Source organism: Bidens hawaiensis, unplaced genomic scaffold (genome assembly GCF_021521415.1).
Source record: "Bidens hawaiensis isolate Kalapana, Puna unplaced genomic scaffold, B.hawaiensis_p1.1 tig00025026_1, whole genome shotgun sequence".
Taxonomy (NCBI): Eukaryota; Viridiplantae; Streptophyta; class Magnoliopsida; order Asterales; family Asteraceae; genus Bidens; species Bidens hawaiensis.
The window spans coordinates 150,385-163,503 of NW_027493985.1; the positions used below are offsets into that span (position 1 = coordinate 150,385).

A 13,119-nucleotide genomic window follows, 5' to 3' on the forward strand; every position below is an offset into this window, starting at 1 on the left:
TTTCTTTCCTCCACCAAATGTAGGATGAAATTTACTTCTTTTATTTTCTTCACTTTTCATTTTTTGCTTATTTTATGGGTTGTTATACCGGGTGTCACATGTGTTGAGTCTGTTTTCACAGTTTTTTCTCCATTTTTCTTCGTATATCAACTCATTTTATTCTTTAACGCTATATTTACCTAGAGATATAAATTATAAACATTATTGGTTATCTATTATATTATAATAGCCTATAATACGCTTATTTGGAATATTTTAATGCTGAAAAGATGTATAAGTTTATATACATCAATAACCGGTTGGGTAACATATATATATATATAATTTTTCGTTTGATGTATGCTGCTTTGATTTTGTGTATTGTGTTGTATTTGAACTTTGTGGATGTTGTTCAGTATATACCCTCACGAGACCTTACTCGTCCACCCGGGCTACCGGGGGGTTTAAACGGCTTGCTGCATACGCTAAATGTAACTGTGATTCCTACAAAAGTGAGTTAGGTCTTTTAACATATTTAACTCGATTAACAAAATTTATTATGAAACCAAATAATTTAGCTCAGTAATAGTTTTACAAAATGAATAATAAAATTATTTTGCAAAATTCTATAAGAACTACGTCTTACTCATTAGAGGTATTCAAAAGAATCCGAATTTGAATCCATATCCAAATTGTCCGAAAATCTGTATCTGAACTATCCAAAATTTCAGATATCCGAAAATTCGGATTCGAATAGCGATTTTAGGATTTTTCGGATAGCTCGGATATCCGAATATTAAATTTAATAATTATTATATTTATTTTTTATTTGTCAGCATATAAGAGAGAACCCTAATTTCCTTTAACAATTTACATAAGCTGCTCTCCCTTCAGCCTCCACGCCTTCACGATACCAAACCCTCAAAACCAGTCCTCCACCATCATCTCCGCCGGTCGACGGCCATGTCTAGCATCTTCGGCCACAGACCTATCGTCTTCGCGTCTAGCATCTACACTGCTGAAATTCGGATATCTAGATATTTTGGTTATTTGTATCCGTGAATCTGCCATGTATATTTTGATTTTGTATTGAATTCTTTGATTATTTTTATATTTGAATCTGCCATTAATGGTCCATCTAATGTAAGGCCCCGTTACCGGTAGCCCTACTTTGGTGTTGGATTTACTCATAAACACAGTTCTTAATATCAGAGTTAATTAAAACATTCGCGGAACATTTAAACTTCAACCATAATATGTTACATAACCATCAAATCTTGTCTTATAAAACATTCATAGTCAATTAAATAAAACATAGTCTTTAAAACATCACAACATTTCTTTGAGATGCCAATATCTTCAATTCCATGCCATGTGTCTTCAATCACGCGAGCTGCCTCAACCTATTTGCCTGCGTGCATACTAAAAGTCAGCTACGCTGAGTGAGTTCTAGTTAATCTCATAACTTACTTTACATACACATATACGTGCCCAAAGGTACGTTTACATACATAACATGTTCATCATTCTTTCATACACATACATAACTAACCTTACGTTACAAAAAGCATTTCACCCTACATACCTCAGATATTATTAGGGTCCGGTACCCTCCATCCTCGGATATTATTAGGGTCCGGTCACCCTTCATCCTCGGATATTATTAGGGTCTGGTGCCCTCCATCCTCGGATATTATTAGGGTCCGGTGCCCTCCATCCTCGGATATTATTAGGGTCCGGTACCCTTTCTTCCATACCTTTAATACATACTTTTCTATATACATCATCGTAAGTTTCATACATACATCATTCATTCTTCATCTTACATATAACATCAACCATTTCCTGGCAGTACATGTAATTCCGAAGATTGTTCATGTACCGACAAGAAACCATTCATACATTTCACATAATACACAATGGCATACACTTATCACTTAGGATAAGTGTATTAGTTAATCATATCGAGTATGCACACAGCCCCGAAAACATAACAAGGAATGGGGCTAGGAACTCACCTGAATGCGGTTACGTTCACCGTTTATGGTAATTCCTTTCTTGAGCTGTGCACGACTAACTGTATAACAATTACACGTATCAATTAACTATCACTACTTATATCGTCTTTCTAGTCTTAATTATTATCCTCAACGAACGGGGATCCGGGGGCAGCGTCCCTGGCAGCGGGGTCTAGGGGCGGCAGCCCCTAGCAGGGTCCAAGGGGCAGAGCCCCTGGCTGGGGTCGAGCTTTTATAAGTCCGGGGACTGTTCTGTCATTTTATCAAAGTTCTAATTCGTTATTCAGTTCTTAACGAATGGGAGTTCATAGCGAATTAACTATTATAACGAATCTGGCTTTGTAACGAATTAGACCTCATAACGAACTGGTCCTTATGACGAATTGGACCTTATAACGAACTGGTCCTTATGACGAATTGGGCCTTATAACGAACTGTTCCTTAACGAACTGGTCATCATAACGAGTTGGACCTTAACGAACTGGGGTTAGTTCGTCCTTCTTTCGTTAACGAATCAATTCACGAATCAAGGCTAGTTCGTTAGATCTCCGCTAACGAATTACTTGTTAATTCGTTAGTTTTCCATAGCGAATTAGGGTTAGGTCAGGGAATGTCAGAACATTCCCTGACACCTCCTTACCTCGTATTAACTTTTCCGGCACCGCCTTTCCGGCGCCTCCATTGCCGGAAAGCCGCCGGAAAACCGCGAACACGTCGAAAAAACAAGTTTTAGCTCATTTTTCACCGTTTTTCGTCCCGTTCGATCCAGATCTGAGCTAGGGTGACCCCTAAGCTCATCATAGGTTCGGTTTATACCCGATTCCACCCGGATCTCATGACTTAAACGCTTTAACGGTGTCAGCTCGTTGTTTCGTGACTATATCTAACAGGTTAAGCTCATACAATATTAAACTATCATTACCTCGGGTCGGTGCTCGATTTCCTTCTTGGTTTCAGCTAGAGAAAAGGGAAGAACTTGAGAGAGATCTTAAGTGTGTGTTTTGGGTGGTGTATGGAATATGTGTAGAATGGAGAATTAGATGGTGATTAAGCTTTATATATTTATGGATCATGGACTTAAGCCCATGGTCTTTCCTTCTTTCTTTATAACCCAAGTCCATAACCCATATCCATTTAACCCAACACTAGCCCAACTCGTATTCCATTTATCTAAACCGATAACGACCCATTATAAATAGATGAAATTTATATTATTCTTATAACCAAAAGTAGGATGTTACATCTAAAGATGTTGCTTCAAGAATCTACTTAATTGTATAACAACAGATGTTGAGTACCACATATGTGGTTTGTCATAAGATTCATCTTCCTCTTTTGACATGTTTCTCTTTGGAAAAAAATTTATTGAATACATGATTGGAGTATGGTTGAATACATGGTTGGATTAATATCATATCCCAATTTTATGTTGCAAACTTTTACAAAATAAAAAATGCAATACAAATTCGGATATCCATTTACTATACGGGTATCCAAAACTCTGGATGTCCGGTTTCGAATACCCCTATTACTCATGGTGAGAAGCTTGTTTCTACAAATCTTAAGATTATGCAGATTCATTTATAGTCTTTAGAGAAGACGAGTTGTTCACGAGCCACGTTTAGTATCGAATAGTCATATATATCAAGTGATTTCGGTTTCATAATTTATTTTGTTATTTTAGTTTAATTGTTAAAAGTGTAATCGTATATTAAGTGTTAGTACCATCGCATTAGAGCCCAGTTTTTAAATTGTTAAACAAACAATTCAAACCATGTCCTCTAAATGTTCTTTAAACGCTTTAAATTTTTAACATTGAGGACAATGTTAACCTCAGGTACGAGGATGGGGAAAATTGAAAATTTTTATTGCCCAACAGGACCTCTAGGGTGTTCAGAAACTAAAGTTATTAACTGTTAATTACTATTATTAATGCCAAGTTTAGTTTTTGGTCATGGTTAGTTGTTGAGCTTATCAATAGCTTTCCTAACATTTTTGTTTTCAAAAAGGAGTTAAAAATGGGAACGTTTAGACGGGGATAACGAGTTAATGGACGGGTATACATGTTTCATATCGACAACCCTAATATTCATCCATATTGTGATAGCCCATATACTTAATACACATTATATATATATATATGTGTGTGTGTGTGTGTGTGTGTGTGTGTGCTAAGGTATAATATTCATCCATATTGTGATAGCCCATATACTTAATACACACTATATGTGTGTGTGTGTGTGTGTGTGTGTGTGTTAACGTATAAATGAAATTAACGTATTAGTTATGAGAATCAATTAGAGTTATTATATATACAAGTAGATTAATTATGTAATTACATCATAGAGTAATCTATGATGTGATTACATAATTACTTTACTTGTATATATAGTTACTCTACTTGATTCTCACAATTAACACGTTAATTTCATTTGCATTTGATCCAAACCAACTATATATATATATATATATATATATATATATATATATATATCAAAACATGCCATATTATGATTTGAGTGTAGCTGGTATGTTTCACCAATTATAACTTGCGTGTCATATATATGTCGATCTTAATACCATCACATGTATGGAGATTAGGACTTTAGAAAACTTGTACATTATATCCTCTTTAAATAAAACTCTTTACCTTACATTATCCCTTAGGATCCCGTTTGGACCTTATTCATTTTTGTTTGTTTAACCCTGCATTACAAGCCATGTCAGCCTTGGCCTTATATTTTAACCCTATGTGATGAAATCCAGTTATAGTTGTATATATAGTCACTTGTAGATCATAGTACACAATGTGCAGATGTCTCAGTCAGAGTTGTATATATTGTATTCAGAAATGTTTATTAGTTGATAAAAAGTAAACATCAGAAAAAGGCAAAAAGAGTTATCAGTTAATGTTATAGTTGTTTGTAAATAGCATTTTTTTAGTTGTTTGTTTATTTAAATAAATTGGGTTTCATCCACCTTAGTCACTAAATATGCCTATTCCGCACCCAAACTTAAGCTTAAGCAAAACCCATAGTCCGAGCCTTTATAAAATCGATAGGTAATGGGTGGAGATATGACTAACCTGCAACTGGCTGCAAGCTTATTAAGTTGTGACTCATATTTGGTTTTTGAGGGCATAGATATAGCACATCTTTTTCTAGTCTAGATATTAAACCGAGAGGAGTGTATATAGTATGAGGGGTACAGACATGTATGCCTTAACCAGAAACAAAGTACACTTGTTTAGGCGGCTCTATTGTTTTTATAGTATCATTAAATGTATTGTTGAGTTGTCAATCAAGAAAGTGTTAGTATGAGAAACTGTGTATAACCTTAAACCTTACTAGTATTGATGGCGGAAATTGACATACTTATGATGGAGCTTGATGTTTACTTTAGAGTTTGCTTGAGGGCAATCAAAAGATAAGTGTGGGGGATGTGATTGTTGACGCTTAAGGTTTAACTAGTTAACCAAACAGATTTGATTATTGACAACTAATCTGTTAAGTGACATGAGATCACTTTTTTGTTACATGCTTGAACTTCTGGTATGATTTGCTTTTGTTATGCTTGAACTTTGATTAATTTGCTTGTTTGATTTTAAAACCAATTCTTTTCTAGTGTGATCAGCACTCATAACCGCATACTTCATAATGTTAGGAATTAGTTATACTTTACACTAACCACATACTCTTTGTGGTTCGACACCCTACTTGCACTAACTAGTTTAAGGTGATTAATAACACTTGATTATTATTGTTTTTGACTAGATAGCAACAGTCTAGCATCACATATGTGTAATATAATGCATACATATGCATATAAAATTACTTACTAACGAGGCAATTATAGTTATATTGCATATGTGTAATATATGTTTGTTGTTGTATTGCACACGTGTAATATATGCTGAAAAATGTGTAATATTATTGTTGATGCAATTGTGGTACTAGCAAACGAACGTTACATATATGTAGTACAGAAATATATGTTGCCTCATTGCTCAACATCAATAAAATGCAAGGAATACCTGAATTACTAGAATTTGAATCAATATCAGCAAGTGAACCCATTTAAACAATGATAAAACAAAATATGTTTTCTTTTTTCCTTTAGTAATAGCAGAGACTGACCTAAATTCGTCAATACCAAATCAAAATTAATAGTAAAACAACCGAAATACCTTCGATTAACATGTTCAACGACTGAATCAAAGCTTGAGGGTCAATCTTCAACGGTTGTATAGACGTCGATGCACGAATATAGAATCAATCTACAATAGCAATCGCCAATCAGACTTTAGAATAGACAGATCTGGTTCATAATCAACAATTAGAGTTCATAATCGACTAAAATTGAAGCATGAGAGTCAATGTTCAACTGTCGCATGCCGCATAAAAGAGAGTGAAGGAAGACAAGGTAAGTTCCGTGTGTTTGAGATGTATTTAGGGAGTCTGTTTTTTTTAACCAAAATAACCATCTACTTAAGAGTTCTCTAATTCTCTTCTTAACAAGGAGTTCTCTTATAATCCTTCCTGTTTATATTCTACAATTTAATTTTACAATAAGAATTTTAATAAAAATGTTACATCAACGTCTTAGCCGGTTCAGGCATGTCATAGTTACAAAAATAATGTATCAAAACATGGTATTATAATAAAATTAGGATAAGAAACTTATATGTATGAAAACATACTAATGAAAAATATAGGTCGAGGTTGTTAGTTCATCAAGATGGTTTATGTATCATGGATTCATGGTAGAGATATCGACCAAACAAAATATTTAAGAAATTGAAAGTTGAGAGAGTTGTGATATAAAAACACTGGAATCGAACAGAACAGAACATAAACATTAGTTTTTCAAAAAGAACTGTTAATGTAAATTCAACATTTATAAGTAGGGTTGTCCAAACTGCTCGTCACTCGCTCGAAAAATGCTCGTTCGATTTCGGCTTGGTTTGGAAGTGAGTCGTTCAGCTCGGTCCGATTTGAAAACAAACCAAGCACGAGCAAAGCCTCGCTCAGTTCGTTTTTGCTTGAATTATTTTTTATTTATTATATATATAATTAGTAATATATATAAAAATAAGTATTTTTTAAAATTTTTGAAATTTCTCTATTTTGTGTTGACTCTAAAGTTCAATTTTAAACTCTAGTTGCTCGTTTTTTATGTGTTTTCTTGCTAACTTTGAGTTTAGACAATTTATGGTTGGAAGTCTAGACATTTTGAAGATTTATGATATTTTTTACTTTCAGAAAATTAAAATTTAAAAATTTTGTACGAAACCAAGCCGCTCGGTTTCAAACCAAACCAAGTTCAAGCATAAAAATATCGCTCGTTTCTTAAAATTGAATCCGCTCGGTTCGGCTTGCTTTCAAACCTAACCAAGTATAAGCAAGGCTGCTTTCGGCTAGGCTCGGTTCGTGAACAACCCTATTTAAAAGGTACTAAACATAAAGGACCACTTTTGTAACTTGACTCAACACAATAATAATAAGTCATAAAGCATACCACACCCTCTCTCTTGACTCCCTCCTAAATCCAGTCGCCGGAAAACATGAAAGAAAACAACAGCAATGAGGGGTTCGTACGAGCAGATCAAATCGACCTCAAAAGCCTTGACGAACAGCTGGAACGACATCTCAGCCGAGCATGGACCATGGAAAAGAACAAGAAAAAACACCCGGAGTTTGAAGATTCCGTCGCTCCACCCAGCCTGAACGACCGGCAGGAGTGGGAGATCGACCCTTCAAAGCTCTTAATCAAAGGTATTCTTGCACGTGGCACTTTTGTTACCGTCCACCGTGGCGTTTACGACGGCATCGACGTCGCCGGTTAGCTTTCTGTAACCCTAATTGTTACTTAACTTCATTTTCTTAATTTGTTATTTGGGTATGATATGTTAATTAGGGCGTTTTAAATTAGTGGGTCAGACCCGACCCGGACTCCGAACCGTTTAGTGGTACTTTCAGGACCTGGGAACGGACACCATTGTGAATAACCGGGTCTGATCGGTTGGGGTTTAGCGGGTCTTAACTCGGTTTTTTGTAAATGGGTCAGGCTCGCGCGACCCGACCCGGACCTGTTTAATGGTATCCTTAGGACCCCAGGAATTGGCCCAACTGTAAATTAATGGGTTTTATCGGTTCGGGTCTTACTTGGTTTTTTGTAAAGAGCAAATGGGTCAGACTCACGAGACCCGACCCGGGCCCGTATAGTGGTATTTCAAGGACCCGGTAACAGACCCTATTGTAATAACTGGGTCTGATCCGGTTTGGGTCTCGTGGGTCTTACTCGGTTTATACTGAGGTGGTGGGTGGCGGTTAGGTAATTGTGTTTAGGGATGATTGTAAAAAAGTGAAACCATTGAGCATGTATTCCGTGACTTAGACAAATTAGGGTTTCAACATTTGTGCAGGTGATTCCTGTAACTTGGATTGATGATGTTGTCTTTCTGACTTTCATCATGTGATCCAACCTGTTTCTATATAATAATAATATTAATATAAATATTACTAATAATTGAGTTTGCTTTTATATTGATGTATGAATTTATGTCTACAAACTAGGATCTCAACCTCAATTATACTAAATTTAATTTATTGATATTGATAATATTATAATAATCTGATGGCATTCTTGTAATTATAAGTGAAATTGCTGGACTGGGGAGAAGAAGGTCACAGAACAGAAGCTGAGATACAATCTTTAAGGGCTGCATTTACACAAGAAGTTGCTGTTTGGCATAAACTTGATCATCCTAATGTCACAAAGGTCATATTTTTTAACATATTACTATTTTGCCTTTTATGAATCATGAATCGTAACCTTAGCTTCTTGTTATGGATAATTTAGGTAATGTTACTCATCAAACAACGTTAATATACTAGTTATAGACTATATATTGATCTTATCATTCATTGTTTTGCTCAGTTTCAGTTTATAGGTTAAATTGTATCGTGTTATTTGTGGTCAACTTTGCACGTAAAATGAACACGTGTTTTCTTTTCATGTACTCGCACCGTCTCATAAACGTCACAAAATTTGAAGTATTAATTTGGGTCAACTAGATTTAATTATTAGAGCTTGTTGTGTTGCATAATTAGGTAATTTTACGTATCAAGCAACGTTAATATACTAGTTATAGACTGTATATTGATCATATCATTTATTGTTCTGCTCAGTTTCGGTTTATAGGTTAAATGATATCGCATTATTTGCAGTCAACTTTGCTCGTAAAACGAACACGTGTTATCTTTTCATGTGCTCGCACCATTTCATAAATGTCACACACGTCATAAAATTTGAAATATTAAATTTTTCATGTGCTCGCACCATTTCATAAATGTCACACACGTCATAAAATTTGAAATATTAAATTTCAGTCAACGAAATTTTGTGATTAGCGGTTGTGCATTTGTTATTTTTAGTTTTCAACATATACTATTTAGCCCTTTATGAATCATAATATCATTTATTGTTTTTGTTCAGTTTCGGTTTATAGATTGAAGGATATCATGAATTGTCGAACACGTGTTTAACTTTCTTGTACTCCCGCCGTCTAATAAACGTCATAAAGTTGGAATATCATTTATTGTTTGTGTTCGGTTTCAGTTTATAGATTGAAGGATATCACATATTCTCGAACACGTGTTTGATTTTCTTGTACTCCCGCCGTCTAACGTCATAAAGTTTGAAATATCAATTTGGGTCAAGATGATATTCTTATTTTGTAATTAAAGGTTGTATATTTATTGCAATGCAGTTTATAGGTGCAACAATGGGTTCGTCAGAGTTAAATGTACAAACCGAAAATGGTCAAATCAGCATGCCGAGTAATATTTGTTGTGTTGTGGTGGAATATCTTCCCGGGGGTGCGTTGAAGAATTATTTGATTAAAAATAGAAGAAAGAAGTTGCCTTTTAAAGTGGTTGTTCAAATAGCACTTGATCTTGCAAGAGGGTATGTTTTCTTTTGTTAACTATAGTTGACTTTAACGTCAAACAAACTACATTGTAGTTACTATTTACTACCAAAGTTTCTTGATTTTATATGTAATTATTTTGTTTGATGTCGTTATTGAAATATATATTATTAGTTGTAGAATCCGTGTCGATTTGTTTGTTGAAGTAAGTTTATTTAACCTAAAGATGTCAAAGCGCATCTTTCTTTTGTTTTCCTATTGATTAATTGAGTCAAAGGTCAAACGAACTATATTTTAGTTAAAGTTTAGATTTTCAAAAAAGTATTATTACAAAATTCCCTGATTTTATAAGTTATTACTTGGGTTATTGTAGTTATTAAATGTTATCGCGTTACTTAAAAGAATCCATGTCTATAGACTTTGAAAGTAAGTTTGTTTGTCTGTCCTAAAGATGTTAAAACATATCTTTCTTTTTTTTTTCTTGCTGGCAATAGTTGAGTCAAAGGTCAAGCGAACTACATTTTAATTAAAGTTTGGATCTCTAAACATATATAACACCAAAGGTTTCTGATTTTATGTATTATTATTTTGTTTGATGTCATTATCGAAATTTGTATAATTACTTAAATTAAGTTTGTTTGACCTAAAGATGTCAATATGTATGTTTCTTTCTTTTTCTTACTTAAAATAGTTGACTTGAAGGTCAAACAAACTGCATTCAGGTTAAATTTATATTTCAAAACAATTATAAGTTTGTACCAAAGTTTTTTTTATTTTATATATTATAAACTTGTTTAATGTAGTTATTAAAGTTTCCACATATACTTAATGAATCCTTGTCAATTTAGACGTTAAGAGCATGTCCATAAATGTCAAAATGCATCTCTCTCTTCATATTCTTGATTTTCATTAAATTGACTTGTTACTAGATTAAGCTACCTGCACTCTCAAAAGATTGTACACCGAGACGTGAAAACCGAAAATATGTTACTTGACAAAAGTCGAACTATTAAAATAGCTGATTTTGGAGTTGCGCGTGTTGAAGCCTCAAACCCTAACGACATGACCGGTGAAACCGGGACTCTTGGCTATATGGCTCCCGAGGTATGTCCTTAATCGTCATTTTGTCACACTGAAAACAAGTTTCAGTTTCTTTTATGTTGTTTTAAACGGTCTTTATTATTTCAGGTTCTTAATGGCAACCCGTATAATAGGAAATGTGATGTTTATAGTTTTGGCATATGCTTATGGGAAATATATTGCTGTGATATGCCGTATCCCGACCTTAGTTTCTCAGAAGTCACTTCAGCTGTCGTTCGCCAGATATATTATTGTTTTTGTTTTTATAGGACGTTTTAAACTTTTAATAACTAGTAGGCCTGTAAACGAACCGAATGGACATGAATGAAGGTGTTCGTGTTCGTTTATGTTCATTTGTTAATATTTTAAATGAACAGTTTACGAATATAACCAACATAAATAAACGTGTTTCCAAATGAAAGTCTAAAACATACCATGATCGTTAAATCCAACATTTAAGAAGTAAACAAAGATATTAAATTAATTATAGTAATAAATATATTTGCATTAATGTTTTAACAAACGTAAACGGACGGACATAAGTAAACGAATACAAATGAACTTAATTGCATAAATACAAATAAATCAACGAACATAAATTAATGTTCCCGAACGTAAATGAATGAACTAGACATGTGTGCATGTTCTTGGTTTAATTAAATGAACAAATTTGAGTTCATGTTTCTTTCTCCTACTAAATAAACGAACGTGAATGAACAAAAATAAACATGTAAACTAAACGAATGTTCACGGTCTCACAGACATAAATTAACAAATGAGATATGTGTGCACGTTTGTTTGTTCAATCAAATGCACAAAAGTTTGTGTTTGTGTTCGTTCGTTTATTAAATGAACCAACATAAACAGACGTAAAATGAACGGACATAAATGAATGGACAAAAATGAGCGTTCACGAACATAAATGACGAATGAGGCATGTTTTCACATTCGGTTCTCTTAACTAAATGAACAAAAATTCATGTTCACCTTCATTTGTTTATTAAATGAACAAACGTAAACAACCTTCCAGCCGAACAGTTTACTGAACTTGCAGTTCTATTACAGGCCAAATAACAAATCAAATTTGTTCATTGTCGTTATCGCAAGGTTTTTTAGGCATTTACCCAGTCTAAACGTGGTCAAAATATGCAGAATCTAAAGGCCCGAGATACCAAGATGCTGCCCGAGTTCTCTTGCGAATGTAATGAAACGATGTTGGGATGCAAACCCTGACAAACGGCCCGAAATGGATGAAGTTGTGACAATGTTGGAGGCGATTGACACATCAAAAGGTGGAGGAATGATCCCGGGTGATCAACCGCAGGGTTGTCTATGCTTCAGTAAGCATCGGGGCCCGTAAAACTTTTAGAATTCGACCCGTTTTTGGTAATATGATATTAACAAAGTTTACTAGAAAATGGGAATTCCTAAAAATTGGGAATGCATATCAGATGTTGTGGTTGTGAGGATGTGCTATATATTGCTTTCTTTGGATTATGTAAAGTGCTTTTGTTGTTTTATTATTATTTGAATTAGTTTTACATCTTTTACCGGGTAGTTTACTTTTCATTCATATGTGTCGAAATAATTGAAACCGAGTAGTTATATTCCATTCACATGTCACAATAATTGAAATTTTTTGTGCATTTTATGACAATATTTTTGTTTAACTTGTAAACTGGGACTAATAACTCAAACCTCAAATTTCAACATGTCGTCTGGAGTCCACAGCCTGTCAGTTGCATAATCTACGAGGGGTTCCAAATCTGGACTCAAGACTCTGCCGCTGTTTGGTGTTTTGCAAAATGACCATGATCATTATTAAGATTAAGTTTAAGCCACATGCAGTAATTGGTTCCAACAACGGGGCAGTTTCCGGTACTGGAGTTCACTCCAATCAAGTTAAACGCTAACGATATTGGACCTCTTTAATAGGTTCGGAGATCAATTTTCTAGCTATGCAGCAGAAGGCGGTTAGGAGCCATAGCATGGCAGTTAATAGCTTTTACGAGCTTGAACCGGAGTTTAATGATTACTGGAACCGAAACTATGCACCCAAAGCTTGGTTGGTTGGAACAATTTGTGTAGCCAAACCATCTGCACCCCTAGAGG

At 34.4% G+C, this 13,119-nt stretch overlaps 1 protein-coding gene across 1 annotated transcript; it reads left to right on the forward strand.

Annotated features, from left to right (window-relative positions):
- Positions 1-7,523: 7,523 nt before the first annotated feature.
- Positions 7,524-12,564, forward strand: LOC143570752 (serine/threonine-protein kinase 52-like). The gene is made up of 6 exons (XM_077056323.1): positions 7,524-7,837; positions 8,656-8,777; positions 9,769-9,965; positions 10,857-11,031; positions 11,116-11,256; positions 12,167-12,564. Exons 1-6 carry the CDS (start codon positions 7,561-7,563, stop codon positions 12,365-12,367), a joined length of 1,113 nt encoding a protein of 370 aa, XP_076912438.1. The 5' UTR covers positions 7,524-7,560; the 3' UTR covers positions 12,368-12,564.
- Positions 12,565-13,119: the final 555 nt, after the last annotated feature.

What these genes read in the sequence shown, in the direction of transcription:
- LOC143570752 (XM_077056323.1), top strand. Translation starts at nt 7,561, where the DNA reads ATGAAAGAAAACAACAGCAATGAGGGGTTCGTACGAGCAGATCAAATC. An exon ending in GCACTTGATCTTGCAAGAGG is followed by an intron (nt 9,966 to 10,856) that starts GTATGTTTTCTT and finishes ACTTGTTACTAG; the next exon opens with ATTAAGCTACCTGCACTCTC. An exon ending in TTGGCTATATGGCTCCCGAG is followed by an intron (nt 11,032 to 11,115) that starts GTATGTCCTTAA and finishes TTATTATTTCAG; the next exon opens with GTTCTTAATGGCAACCCGTA.